The sequence below is a fragment of the Micropterus dolomieu genome, linkage group LG20 (genome assembly GCF_021292245.1).
Source record: "Micropterus dolomieu isolate WLL.071019.BEF.003 ecotype Adirondacks linkage group LG20, ASM2129224v1, whole genome shotgun sequence".
Taxonomy (NCBI): Eukaryota; Metazoa; Chordata; class Actinopteri; order Centrarchiformes; family Centrarchidae; genus Micropterus; species Micropterus dolomieu.
This window is the reverse complement of record NC_060169.1, coordinates 747,151-761,449: the sequence shown is the minus strand read 5'-3', so window position 1 is coordinate 761,449 and position 14,299 is coordinate 747,151. Positions and strand designations below refer to the sequence as shown.

At 43.3% G+C, this 14,299-nt stretch overlaps 1 protein-coding gene across 1 annotated transcript in view; it reads right to left on the bottom strand.

The window, feature by feature from the left end:
- Positions 1 to 13,394, bottom strand: part of LOC123959498 (ankyrin repeat and BTB/POZ domain-containing protein 2-like) — a 24,770-nt gene extending 11,376 nt beyond the window's left edge. The window contains exons 1-3 of the mRNA XM_046033586.1: positions 12,316 to 13,394; positions 2,887 to 3,036; positions 1,500 to 1,707 (exon numbers count right to left, since the gene is read on the bottom strand). Coding sequence (XP_045889542.1) covers positions 1,500 to 1,707; positions 2,887 to 3,036; positions 12,316 to 13,192 — 1,235 coding nt within the window. The 5' untranslated portion in view covers positions 13,193 to 13,394. The remainder of the gene's footprint in view (positions 1 to 1,499; positions 1,708 to 2,886; positions 3,037 to 12,315) is intronic.
- Positions 13,395 to 14,299: the final 905 nt, after the last annotated feature.

Here is a 14,299-nt window from a genome sequence, read left to right as displayed (position 1 = left end):
CATACTGGGAGCCAGTGTAATGAAGCTAAAACAGGAGTAATGTGGTCATATTTCTTTGTTCTGGTTAAAAGCCTGGCAGCTGAGTTCTGGACAGTCTGGAGTCCATCAATAGATTTTTGGGTTAAACAGGTGAAAAGGCTGTTGCAATAATCCAGGCGTGATGAGATGAAGGCGTGTAAAATGGTCTCGGTGTCCTTAAAAGTTAACATAGATTGAATTTTTGCTATATTTCTAAGTTGATAAAAACATGATTGAACAAGCTTTGTGGTGTGCTGCTCGAAATTTAAATTACTATCAAACCAAACACCAAGGTTCTTTGCCACAGGCTTAATGTGATTTACTAGGGAACCAGCAGATGGCAGTATTTGATTTGCCAGTACAGATGGGTCTCCTTTATTTGTGGTTTTATATATTTTTTCCCCTCTTTCTTTTAACCTTGTTTACCCCTCATGTCCCCTTTGGTCTTTACTTTGAAATGATTTTGTTGCTTATAAAAACACCGCATGGCCTTTCGCCAACTTCTTTGTCTGACATGCTTGCAATGAATGAACCAGGTCCTCTGGTGTTTCTCAAGTTGCTCCAAAGTGAGGGAGGAAAAACAGTGACTTTAATTATAAACAGCTTTAGCCTTGCTTTTCATTTTCATTTTTTTATTTAACGTTTTCATGTTGTACTCCCTTTTACCTATTTTATTAGTTTTTGTCCATTTTACTGGTTTTATTATTTCATTTTAATACATTTTCCAATTTACTTATTTTCCTTTTTAGTTTCTATTAGCCAAAACATGTTCTAACCTGAATAAAATAATTATTTCACTTATATAATTAAAATCTTAAAGTCTTCATAACTGTTTCAGTTCGATCAGTGAAACTATCCGATGATGAAGACTGTGAGATGCGGAGTAAAGCTCAGGAAAAACGTTTAAGAACAAACTGTCACAACATTTTAAAGCTTTTCACTTCATAACAAAATGGAGCTTTGTCGCAGTGACATGAAAACTTTGTTTCTTCTGAGAGGCTTTAAAGCAGTACTGAACTTTTTTGCACCGACATGATCCTTTTAAGTCTGGCTGGTCCAGCTTTTCATGCAAAAACATAAACCAGCTTAAAGAAAATGTTTTATTTTATTTTATTTTATATATTTGATAATTTTCTGCATGTAACTCGTCCTAATGGAGGATAATTAATCCTCAGGGGAACCAGTCCAGACTAATATCTTAATGAGAATATAATCATTATATATAAATGTTAAATTAAAACCTTGGTCTGACTGCTGAAAACACTGGTGGCTGGTTTTAGTATTTTTAGTGGTTGTGGTTCAACATAAACAACATTTGCCATCAGAAAGAGTAAATCAGATTTCTTCACAGTGGAAAAAACAAACTAAGGCTGAGAATAGTGGACAGCCTGCTGTTGATTGTTTACAGTAATTAGATTACAGGTGAAAATTTTAAAGAAATGTTCAAGAAGTGAACGACAATCCGTCTCACACACACACACCTCTCTCTGCTCAGTGTCAGGGTCGGAGGCTCCAGGTTGGGACTTTCCAGTGACTCCATCTGTGGGCTGGACAGGAAATAGTAGAGCGTTCGAAGGGCGCCCGGGGCCCAGGATACCGACGGCTGATTGGCTGAGCGAGCTGGGCTGATAGAAGGGCCCGAGCTGCGCAGACGCTGCATGTGGTGCATCGCATGAGACACCAGATCACCTGCATGAAGACAGGAACCACCGTGGTCACATGTGCATCCCATCATTCCCACATCATAAGGCAAGAAAAATGTAAGACTTTACTTAAAGGGGCTATTGGAGTTTTTTTAAATGAAATTAGTCGCTTTCTTATTGCCTCTTTGTCGACATGTTGTAACCTCACCGTTCCCCCGCTCAGCTGGAACAGCCACTATCCTGCTTTCTATGTGAAGAAGTTGGATCAGAACGAAATGGGGTCCGCTAACAACAAAAAACGACCGGCTCCTAGCACAACACAGACTCCACGTTAAGGATAAAAAAAACTATAAAAAGTTTTATGTGCTGAAGCCCATCAGGCCAAGAGAGAAGATATACTTAAGAAGGTCGTGGTTGCAATCTGAAAGCTCACTGCTGGAGGCCACTGAAAACTACACACGGCCCCTTTAGGTGTGGGGACATGCTGTGATGCAAACACATTATGTGGAAACTTTTGGCACTTTTACTGGCCTGGTTTTAACAAATAAACGCACGTCTCAATTAGAAGCCTGGTTGAGTTCTTTGGATGTATAAAACCTTGTGCATACAAAGGAACTGATTTAAAAAAAGCAAACTGTAATTCTGCAGGAATAAAGAGCATTCTTGATGTTTTGTATTTGTTAAGAAAGAGTCCGACGTCGTTTGCACAGTTGCACTTGTATTTCCATTTGTTAATATGATATTGTGAACAATACGAACACAAACCCCCAGTGTGCAGCGATGTTTGTTGGTTCATAGATGATCCTGCATTTAGTCACTAAACTATGATGATATAGTACATGTAACTACAAGAGATAAATCTGGAAAGCTGGGGGAAAAAAAAAAATCTGACTTGAATTTACAGTGAAATATGGAGAACATGGTGAGCTAAAGTGCTTCGTGGTCACATGAACATGTCAGACGGTCCATAAACTACCACGAACAGTCAGTTCTTTTATTTTCACTCTGTAATGAGCGTTCAGATAATGAGGTACGGTGGCCTGTAGGGTGTGAAGGTGCCCTTGTTTTCTGGATACAAGCCACAAGTGTTGTGTAACTGACGAGGAGCTGGCAGAGTCTAACGATCTGTCCCCCGACGCCGGTCACAGTTTAAACAAACATCCACAAAACACAGGAGCCGACTGTGGTGGCAGTGACACACACACACACACACACACACGCTTACTGAGCTCTGCGATGCTGCCCACACAGGTGGCAAGTAGAGCCTGTTCCAGTGTTCGCAGCTCCAGCTGGATGTAGGCGTCCTCCCTGCTCTCCACTGAATCCCCGGGAACCTTCGTGTACGGGCTGACGTGAGCCGGCAGCGACAGCTCACCTAAAAACACACACACACAATTTCAAAACTGAAGTCACACTGTCAAAACTCACACACGCAGCAAAAAAGTGTATATGGACCATTCAGTGCATATATGCATTCAGTGACCACTTTGTCCAGAAGTCAAGATCTCTTCTATCTTTACTACTCAACCACCTGCAAAACACTAAATATATGCAGCACCTTTTTTTCAAAATGCTAACAAACTGTGTGCAAAACTGTTAAAAACACATTCAAAACAGAACGAACATTTCTGCAGCAGCAAGACTGAAATATATAGAAAATCTTAGCAGGATGTTTATGTAAATTTATGTGTGTGAAGTGAAGAAACGTGTTATTCTATAATGAAATACTGATTTATCTGAAAAATCATTCAAACTTCAAAGATTGAAGTTAATCCTTTATGTATAATGCTCCCTGTTGTCAGTGTGTTAGGAGTGACAGTAGATGCTTTCTGAGCGAGAACTGTTGCCAGTGCTTAAAAAGTAGTTTATTTTGAGGCATGTGTGTTTTGGTGGTTTGAGTGGGTTTTGGAGGTGAGATCAACCACCAAGATTGGCCAAGATGCATGTTGGCAAATGCAGACTGTGTCTAGAGTTTTGAAGTGTACGCCCCCCCCCCCCCGTAATATTCAGGTTTAGCAGATATTCGTGACTGACTCAACACCTCAGATGAGTGTCACTAGGTCGGCCCACTGCTTACGTCTGGACCAAAATGTCTCAACAACTATTGAATTAATCACCATGACATTTAGTACAGATACATTTTCATGGAGTCCACAGGATTCGGCCAATGGACTAGGGGTCCCCAGACTTTTCCTCCAGCCCCACCATGCGTTTGACATTTATGGTTCTGAGTGAAAATGTCCCAGAAACTGTTGGAATCTGCAGTGAGCACGGCGTTGCAGAGACGCCACCATGGACACAGACCATTAAGTAGCCATTTTGGGAATCTCCAACAGCCTTGAAAGCTGGATCAGGAAAGTGTTTAGCTTGCTCCCTCACAGATGACAGAAACTGCAGTCAACTTGGATTCCTAGCAGTTACAAAACTTTCAAGGTTTGAAACTCCTGCAGCATTAACCACTTCATCCTCCGTCCATCCAAATGCTCACTTTATTCCCAACACTAAAATATGTCTAGCTGTTTGCATTTGATAAGCAGACAAACAGCAGCTGAACACACGGAGGGACGATGGAGGAGAGCATTAAGCTGTTCGATACGTTTCTATGGATGTTTAAGGGGGCTGTAAAACTGGCCATTGTAGCTGCTGTGAATCCAAGCAGCTGCAGCTTTAGTGTTTGATGCTCAAAAACACATTCAGGTTTTCAGAGAAGAATTCCTTTAAAAGGAACATAACAAACAAAACTCTGTGACACTGAACATGACGGATACTTCCCTTACAGAACAAACCCCAACACACAGACTTTCTCCGTGTTATCCCGCATGATAAACCACAGAGTGTGTGATGTGAAGCACACCTTCACAACACATGGACAGATTTTGAAAACACACAGATGAGATCCCCGTCCATTGTGTCCTGGGGAATCCGGTATTTGCTGACTCCTGATCTTCCACACAATGGAAACGGCTTCAGTGACGACAGTCTGCAAAAAAACCGAAGCCTCCTGCAGCCGAGACACCCAGCCCAGTGAGTCCACCTAAAAAATTCACAATAATTATGTGTGTGGAGTAACACCACCCCCATCATCACCGTCATCCTGGGGAAGCTGCTGGCAGACGACACGTACTGATCCTTTCTCCATCACGTCAATGCATGCTGTCAGATTTAACTCAGTATTTCTGGCAATTAAAATAATAAGACATATTCAGCACATTGACACTGAAATGAAATATGTGGCTAAAAGTGAATAAAAAACGTAGACAGGTTCTACCAAGATATCTGCAGCCTGAGGTCTTTGGTTCAGAATCTTTAAAAACCACCGACACCAACAGAAAACAAAAAGTTTTATTTCAGAATCTCTGATGAGCAGACAGATTCACTTTTCACTTGTGGTCGTTCCTCTTGCACGACCATCGGGACAAACTTTACATTTTATCTACTTCTGGTAAGTAAATGAGATTTCTAAGCGACGCCATGGGGTCTTGAGGTTTTGACGTACCGTAGGAGGTCCGGTTGAAAATGTTTTAATAAATATCAGATATTAATTGTCAAATATTTGATCTGATCATCATAAGGAACTCCAAAATCCTTGAAACATGTTCCTCGTCCACAGTGTTTGTTATTGAGACGAACACCATCAGACCAACTAAACAAAATATCTGAAGGTGATCACATGGAGTTAGAGAAGTAAAACATTACCCCCTCCCGCCCCAACACAATCAGAAAAGCACACAGTACGGCCAAAAGTATGAAGACAGCAGAGTTCTTCTAACTTTGTGGCATCGGTTTTTGTTTCAACATGACGAAGACCCCGAGCGCACAGCAGCTCCATACAGAATGCTTCCCCCAGTTTGGTGTGGAAGAAGTGGCCCGCCGGCCCGTACAGAGCCCTGACCTCGTCCTCCGTCCGGCACCTTTGGGACTACGCGGAGGTAAACCGTGCTGACTGGTTACTGATCGAACAGTTTAATCATCTGGAAAACACACCTCAGCTTTCTAGCAGTCGGGCTTTGTCTGGAAGAAAGAGGCGAGTGTGGCCGATAATTGATTCTGATTAGCCTGCTGTGTTTACAGACAGGAGGGAGGGAACAAGCATCCATTCACGGGTACACAACAGGGGACCAGTCCGCAGCGGACAAAGCACAAATCACTGTTTTCTAATCCCTACCTGTGTAGTCCTGACCCTCGCTGCACACACACTCAGCTCCTCTGTCCAACTCTGCCCTGCTTACATCCAGAAGTGAGTGATTAAGTAGTTTCCTTCGACTCTCCGTGTGTGTGTGGCTGAATAAAAACAGAACAGTTAACAACCCTAAAGTCTGCGACCGCATCCTCAGAGAAAGAGTGTGTGTGTGTGTGTGTGTGTGTGTGTGTGTGTGTGTGTGTGTGTGTGTGTGTGTGTCAAATGAAAACACAGTCACCGTGCCTGAAAACAGCAGCTCTTTTCTGCTGCGTGGTATAATGCTGCCAGTGTTTGGTTGGGACAACAGATGGGTGATGTGTTGGAGGGCCACATCAGCAGAGTCCAAAAGAGCAAACAGAGTCCTGATCCAAGATCAATACTGACATCTTATACATAAACAGAGCTTTACTTCCTGTTTGTTTCTTGTCTTCTTAGAGCAAATGAGCATTACTGATTCATGAATAGGCAGAATATCCTATAAAACTTTTTTTTTTTTTTTTAAAGTATGACCCATTTATAAACACTACAAGTAGACCAAAGCACTGTACAAAGTGTCAGAGCAAACATATATAGAACAGTACTGCAGGACCAAGAGCTAAACGTCCGACTCCCTGTCTGAATCTTCAATTTGTTAAATGATTAGATTATGTCTAGTGTAAGGCAAACAGCAACAGGCACCCACTCCTCTTCATTTAAACTGTTGCCATCTGGGTGAGGATATTGACTCTATTCACCAAAATAGATCAAAATTAAAACTTATTCAGCAAGCCATGAAGTTTTTAAACAGGTAATACATATAAAAAATAAGCAGGATGTTCAGATGGTGTGGCCAGCCCAACATAGGAGTCATTTACGCTGGGGACGCTGGGGACGCTGGGGACATGTCCCCACCACTTTTTAAAGCATAATTTGTTTAAAAAACGTTCTGAAATACAGCTTGCAGTTAAAGAACAAATGAAAATGCTTTTACAAAAGGTTTATTTGCACATTAAGAAAACAGGCAATGCAATGAAAATGTATCATCCAAAAAAGGTAACTTAAGCTAAAAAACAAGCTACTGATTATGAAAGGACCCAAAAACGTGCAGCACCAATCAGTAACTTTCTGTTTGGCCAGTTTTCCGTTCTCTCCCTGTGAACATGACAAAAGAGGAGGGAAGACTAAATCCTGCCTTCATGTGTTTCCTCAGCAGGGATGATGTAACATGAGAAAAGTTGATCTACAGGAGAAACAGATCTGAAAGCAGCACAGAGAGAGCTGCACTGTAGTAGATTCTATTATATTTATATATTTTGAAATGTCATGTGCTGCCTGTTTCCTTTTACATAAATAAAAACATTTCCACCATAAACTGGTGCAGAAACATCCACCAGAATTCAGGAAATTAAGTGTTTAACGATCTAAATTTCCTGGGGGAGGTCCCTCCAGACGTATATCTCAGAGTTGAAGATATCTTTAGAACACTATTTAAGGATGTTTTTGTCTCCTAAGTATCTCATCACACCCCTAATCTGAGCCCCGATGTCCCCACTACTTTTCAACACAAAGTGACGCCCTTGCAGCCCAATCTGTGACAGGGTACAGGGTATCTGTGATGCCTTCCTCCACAAGGACAAATAAAGGATAATATAATGTAGTGTTAAAAGTTTTTTCCCCTGTTTGGAGGAACAGTCGATCAATCAGAGGTCAGAACGTGGGATTCACAATGTGGACGTCGTGCTCCTGCAAACTAGCCGGCTACATCCATGTAAAACAACAGCATGGATGAGATCGATGCAGCTGTACAGGTTGTTGTAAGTCAACTTACAGAAGTAACTCTTAAATCAACACATTTGTTTGATAGACGGGATAAGAGTTAAGTTAAAAGTTAAAGTGCATTGCTCCTAGCGACCACGTCTTCTGTGTTGACTAAAAAGATATATCTCATGCTACAGACGGGAACAAAAAACAACAGAAAACTGTTGACATCAAGTGAAATCAAGCAGCAGCTCAGTCAGATTATCACCGCATGCAATCCACAAAAACCGTGACCAAAACACTCAGAGCTAACGTGAAGATGCTGAAGAGGCAGGATTCAAAGCGCTCGTGCAGAAATGAGAAAAGAAATGATCTGTTTTGCACCGTCAGTCACGTCCGAGTTGACTCTTTATACAACTCACAGAGTCAGGTCAAACATGCCAGCAGAATTGGCGGGAAGACTTTGTTTTGGAAGTGCAATCTGGTTGAAACCTGCCGGGCCCGTGTGCGGAGCCAGTGTGGATGGACGCTGTTGGCTCAGGCTCTCGCACAGTTGACACAAGGCTTTACAAACACGTAGTCAGCAGCGATGAGGCGGCCTTAGCAGCAGAGCAGAGCCTGATTACGTCTCATTAAAACATCCAAAATCCTCCTGAGAGAGACTCGTGTCCCGCCTGCCACAAAGACGTCTAATTAAAGCTGTTGATCACGGAAGCGTGTAAAGCCGTAAACCTCTGATTAATCACTAAGCCGGGATCGTTTCATCATCAGATGCTCGTGTTGGTTCTGTCCTTCAGTCTCAAATCTTTAAACAGAAGGACAGAATCTAAGACTGGTGGTTTTAGCGTGAGAAAACACTGTAGCCGTGCCTTGAAAACTTCTTCTTCCTTCTGTTTTAGAGTTTTGCATAAAGGCCAGATGGAGATAACATTACATGACGTTTGGTAGCGCCGTGAGTGTTGGATTACTCTCTGCTCCATCTCTGTAATCTGACTCAATATCAGACACTTTCTCCAGCTGTGTCTCTCCTTCTCCTCAGTCGCCCCCTCAGCCTGAGGATCAACACAGAGCTGACTAACCAACCAACCACGGATGCTGTAAACAGAAACACTGGCCCTTTACAGCTCTGAATTCCACATTGAAGTGACTGTAGAGGTGAATTTGTGTCTTGCTGAATCCCAACACACACCAGCAACGTGCAGTATGACACAAAGCAAAGTGTCAGAACATGTGATTTCCCACCACTGACTCTCCATTAAAGCATGTAGCACTCTATGTTGAATATTTATTGTTGTTAACTTGACCGCGGAGCCCTACACGTCGAAAAACATTTATAAAAGTAACGCCAAGGGGTCTTGACTAAGCGTCCACATGTGATGATTTGGGTATCTACTATTGATTTGTTATTTTTCAAGTTAGTGGAGCCGCCACTAACCAAATCTGAAGCCTTCAGGGTTATTTTGTCCAAACCAATCAGTACGGACTGACTTATCCATCCAGCCAGTGTCATTTCTAGTTGATGCAGACGTTTTTCTCTGGGAACCAGATAAACGGTGTGACGATGCACAATATATCACGAGAAGATATTTTAACACCGTTTTGAAGAAATATTCAATGCTGAAATATATGAGTGATGATCTGGGTTTGAGCAAAAAGTTTGAGCATCAAAAACTTAATTTCCTGCATTCTGGAGAAATTTTCTGCACCAATTTATGGTGAAAATGTCGTTATTTATATAAAAGGAAAGACAAAATTCAGGTGGCAATGCACATTTGTTTCTTCTATATTCATTGCATGTTTTCCTCAAAGCATTTCATTTGTTATTTAACATTTCTAGGTGCAAGCTATTTATCATAACAAATATTTTTAAAAAGTGCTGGTGACAAAATCAGAGTCGCCAGTGTACCAGACACCTAGGGGTCTGTCTCACAGAGGTCTGGAACCAGGCTCGGGAGTCGGGATGGATGGGATGAAAAAAGACAAAACTGTTGCAGCTTTTGAGTTAGCACAAACTAAACCAGACTAAAATGCACGATAGGACCAATTACTCAATTAACAGAAAAGGGATCCTGATGAAGATTCTATATAATTGTAACTTTAATATCTTTGTGTTTTGAACACAACAAATCTGCAGAAAAGGTCAATGAAAAGAAACTGAATGATTTAATCTTTGCAGACAAGACTGCGTGCAGCGGCAATTTAAATCTGCTTTCAGATGGCGATCTTAGGACGATAATGACATTACAAGCTGGGTTACTCGACCCTCTCAGCAGGATCTCTGCTAAACGGAGCATTTTCTCACATTTCACTGCTGGGATTTACTTTTAGCATCAGATCAGGCAGAACAGTTTGGCCCACAAACAACATCCTGATTAAAACCTGAATGATGTGGCGTTTCTTTTGTGCCTCTCCTGCCTGGACAGCAGCAGCTACAGCGGCTGTTTGTTTGGAGCTGTGAACCTCGTGCCCTGCAGCCCGAGCGGGAATCAGAGCTCCTTTGTGGCGTCGTCGGTGCGGGTCAGAGGCTAACAACACTCACTCATTTACTTCACCTGCGTCTTCCTGTTCGCTCTCATGGGAGAGGGGTTTGAAGCCTATATCCCAGCATGCAGTGGGCACAGAGGCAGAGACTCATGGTGCCTTCGTGTTTACTGTGCTCACAGTAGAGTCCGAGTCCGAACAGTCACTGACGTGCTTTTCACTGGGGCTGCATCAGAATTTTGTTGAAAGTTGAATCTGATTTACTTTCATTCATTCATTCATGTCCCGGTGGTTCCTGCTTATTCATCTATAGATGGATTTGAGACAAGATTAGCTTTGTAAATCTGCCGTTTTCCTTGTGCTATTTGATGTACACTGTTCAACAGAACATGAAGACATCATGGATGTATGTTGGACACAGATGAGAAACTGGAGATTAGTTTCATCTGACTCTGGGTTCATCTACAAGCAAGCACATTTCCTAAAAACATTACAGCAGATGAAACCCTACTTCCTGTCTAAATTTGCTTTCATGTTTTGCCAACCATGCCTCAGTCACCTCAAACCATAAATGATGTTGTGTCTCAAGCTAATTTGCAGAGCGTAGTACTCCTGACATTATGGGTGACACCTCGTTATTGGCAGGGTTTGTTAGACAGCCGGACGTTCGTGAGAAGAGTTGGTGTGGGTGTCTCCCTCCTGGGCTCTGAGGAAACACGCCATCTAATCTAAACCAAGTCTTCCTCAGCGCTCTGCTAATTACCAGAACAAGTCATTAATATGATCTCAATGAGGCGTTACTCTGCACAGCAGCCGTCTGCTCGCTGCCATATGGCTACTTGTTTGACATAATAGGTGATAATTAATAGTTTCAAACTCCGAGGCAGGTATTAGTAAGTGTTTAAACTAAATGAATCATGTGTTTGTTGTTTTATGGGTCTCCAATTCTAAAATGTTGTTGTTGTTGTTGTTTAACAATATTATTTGTATTTATTGTATTTCTTTTTTAATCCCCGCCTGTCACCAAGAAGGCCCTTGGCAGTGTGGAGTTGGCACGTTCTCCACATGTGCGCGTGGGGGTTTCCCCCGGGGGCTCCGGTTTCCTCCCACAGTCCAAAGACATTCAGGTTAGGTTGACTCTATAACTTTCCCCCTAGTTGTGGGTGTTTCTGTCTCTGTGTATCAGCTCTGTGACAGACTGGCGACCTGTCCAAGGAGATGATAACTGTCTGGCAAACGTTAGCTGTAGTTATTTGTACATGCAAGCGGTGAAGAAGCGTGTTACTCTGAGCAGAATGTCTGTTCGTGTGAACCAGGTCTCTGCTTAAACTCATCAGAACACACACACCAAAATATCCCAGTGAGCATCTGACCGCAGACGTTTATCGGATGGGATCTTTCGCTACTGTGTCCGTTACTACCCAAAACGCTGTTTCCTGTCTGAGGGGTGTTCCCATCAAACTCTCCACGGTGTTGGTAGACGTCTTGAACTGCTAGTAATTATCTATTACTCTTATCTAGAGTACTATCTGAACAATTTCATGCCACCATTTAGCTCTGTTACCACCCAGCTTTAACATAGGACTGAGTGGGAAGCAGGGTTTTTCCTCCAGAGCGGGCTCAACCTATAAGAGATATATCCCATTGCCTTATGGGAGCTGTAGTTACTGGTGTGTTTTTACACTGTCTTAGTGCATGGCCTGTCTGAATATGAGTTAAAAAAATAGTTTCATATTTCAGAGATTTAGAAAAAATGATGAAAGAAAGGCTGCATCATCTTTCTGAGTAACATCAGTTATGAGAGAGGGAAGATCCAGGGACAAGAGGAACAATCTAGATTTAGGATTTAACAAAATAAGTTTTAAAAATAATAATTAGGGTTGCAGCTAACTTTATTATTCTTATTTATTAGCAGGTCTTTTTCTGATGATTGATTCATGTATAAAAGAAAATTGTGTTTTGGGTGATCAACAGTTCAAAACCCAACGTGAGAGTCATACAATAGGCTTCTGAAATGTAGTACCTTGTTGTTGTCCGATATTCAATTTAAAATTAAATAAAAAACTGAGATATGAGCAAATCGTCACATGCTCAAGAAACAGAATGTTTTATGTCAGTTTGACAACTTGTTCATTTACTGCAGGTGGAATCCTGTTATCGTTTTGTTTCTTTAATGTTTTAGCCATAACCTTTGGCCAACTGTAAAATTATTTTATGAGGTAAACAGATATTGTGTCGTGCTGTACTTGAACTCACCATTGGCATTTTTGCCACATATCAGATGCTCGTAGACCTGCAGCAGCCCCCACAGCTCCGCGTCGTTGTTAATGGCTCCCTCCAGCAGCTCCGCGGTCACCGGGCAGCAGGTGACCCCGCCGCCCTGCTTCTCCTCCTCGGCCAGCTTTGCTGCCTGCAGCGCCCGTCCGGCTACCTCTTCTGTCAAACTCTCCACGCAGGCTGCCAGGCAGACGGCGGCGTACTCGTGCACGCGCACCGAGACGCGCGTTTCCACCATCCACCTGAAGAAGCGACCCACGGAGAGCGTCAGCCCGCAGCGCGCAGACTTGCTCCGCTGACGCGCGGCGTCCCCGGAGCTCATGCAGTGCAGGGACACGGCCTTCACCGCGGAGGAGATGCACTTCTCGGCCAGACCCCAGCCCAGCACAAGTCTAACCGCGCTCTGGATCTCCAGACGTGTGCACCGCCTGTGGAGCTCACTCAGCCGCTGCGCCTCCCGGGAGATCCGCACCAAAGCCCTCCGGAGTAGAACGGACAGGCGGTGGACCGCCTCTCCGGTGAAGGGAGCATCCGAATCTGCGATTCGACCCACGACTTCCCGAAGCTCCTGCTCGGTCCAGGGATACTCCTCCAGCTCCGGCAGACAGGGGCACTTGGCCAGGATCTCAGCTGCGTCCTCCGGCAGCGTGCTCACCGTGTCCCAGCTGCCGTTCCTGCTGTACAGGGAGCCGGCGTGCTGACACCAGGTACCCCGGTGAGGAGTGCTCGTGTGCGCCTGAGACTCCCTCGACCTACCTGAAGAGGACAGGCTGAGGGACGGGCAGGGGTCCCCGGTCACATAACCCGGATCAAGGCTCAGGTCCTCCATGGTTTTCACCAACAGACTGCTGCACATGGTGTAGAGTTTAATTAACGCTCACTTTACGCACAGTGGAGAACAGACCACACGCTTCCCATACAATCCAACTTTCAGTCCCAGACAGTCTGAAAGTGTAAATCTCAAAAGCCAAAGAGGCAAGAACAGACAGCTGCACGAGAGTGTCCAGCTGGGCCACAACTAACCAAAATATGAGGGGTGGATGAAAAGTGTTTTTACGCACATGGACCAATCAAATCCACAATCCTGTAAAACACAGGTGAGGTTCCTACTGCCCTACAGCGCCCCCCTGTGGCCACATTGGTGATTAAACCAGAGCTGCAGCTTCAAGACGGACAAATGAGACTTCTGGTTATGATTATCAAAATAAAAGCACACCAGAAACGTTGTAGTCCGTTTCATATTTCTCGTTTTCCAAACGTGAAGGTTCATTGTACCAAACAAAAGAAACTAGGCATTTAAAAGTGGTGGTGATGGCGCAATGGATAAGATGCTTGCTTTTGGTGTGAGAGACCCGGGGTTCAATTCCCCACTGTGACCCATCTACCATTGTGTCCCTGAGCAAGACACTTAACCCCTCGTTGCTCCAGAGGCGTGCGACCTCTGACATGTAGAGCAATTGTAAGTCGCTTTGGATAAAAGCGTCAGCTAAATGTAATGTAAAAGCTTTTTGGGCTCATGTGCTTGTTTTTCATTTAATGAATCTTGTATAATTTAAAGCTTGTTAAATTCAATGTCACGTCACAATGCAATGATTCCATTAATATCTTTCTATGTACAGATTGATGCAGTGTCATGTTTGTCTGTTATGCTGCCTCAGCATAGCGAAAAGAGGAAACCCTCCTGTTTTTGAATGGATCATCATCTCACTCTCCTCAAGAAAGCTAACAAGTATCAGTTATGTCCAAAAATGTTGAACTATCCTCCTCCATAAACTACATTTCTCCAATTTTATTTAAAAAGAAACCACCCAAATCCCTGGGTTTTCTCACCGTTTTAGAGACTGCTCACATCTACCATTTATAGGTCCTATGCCATTTTGAATTTTTCAACATGCTGTTTGAAAATGCAAACCGTATTTATGTAAACTCACCCGCTCCTTCATTCTGAGAGAAAACAAGACAC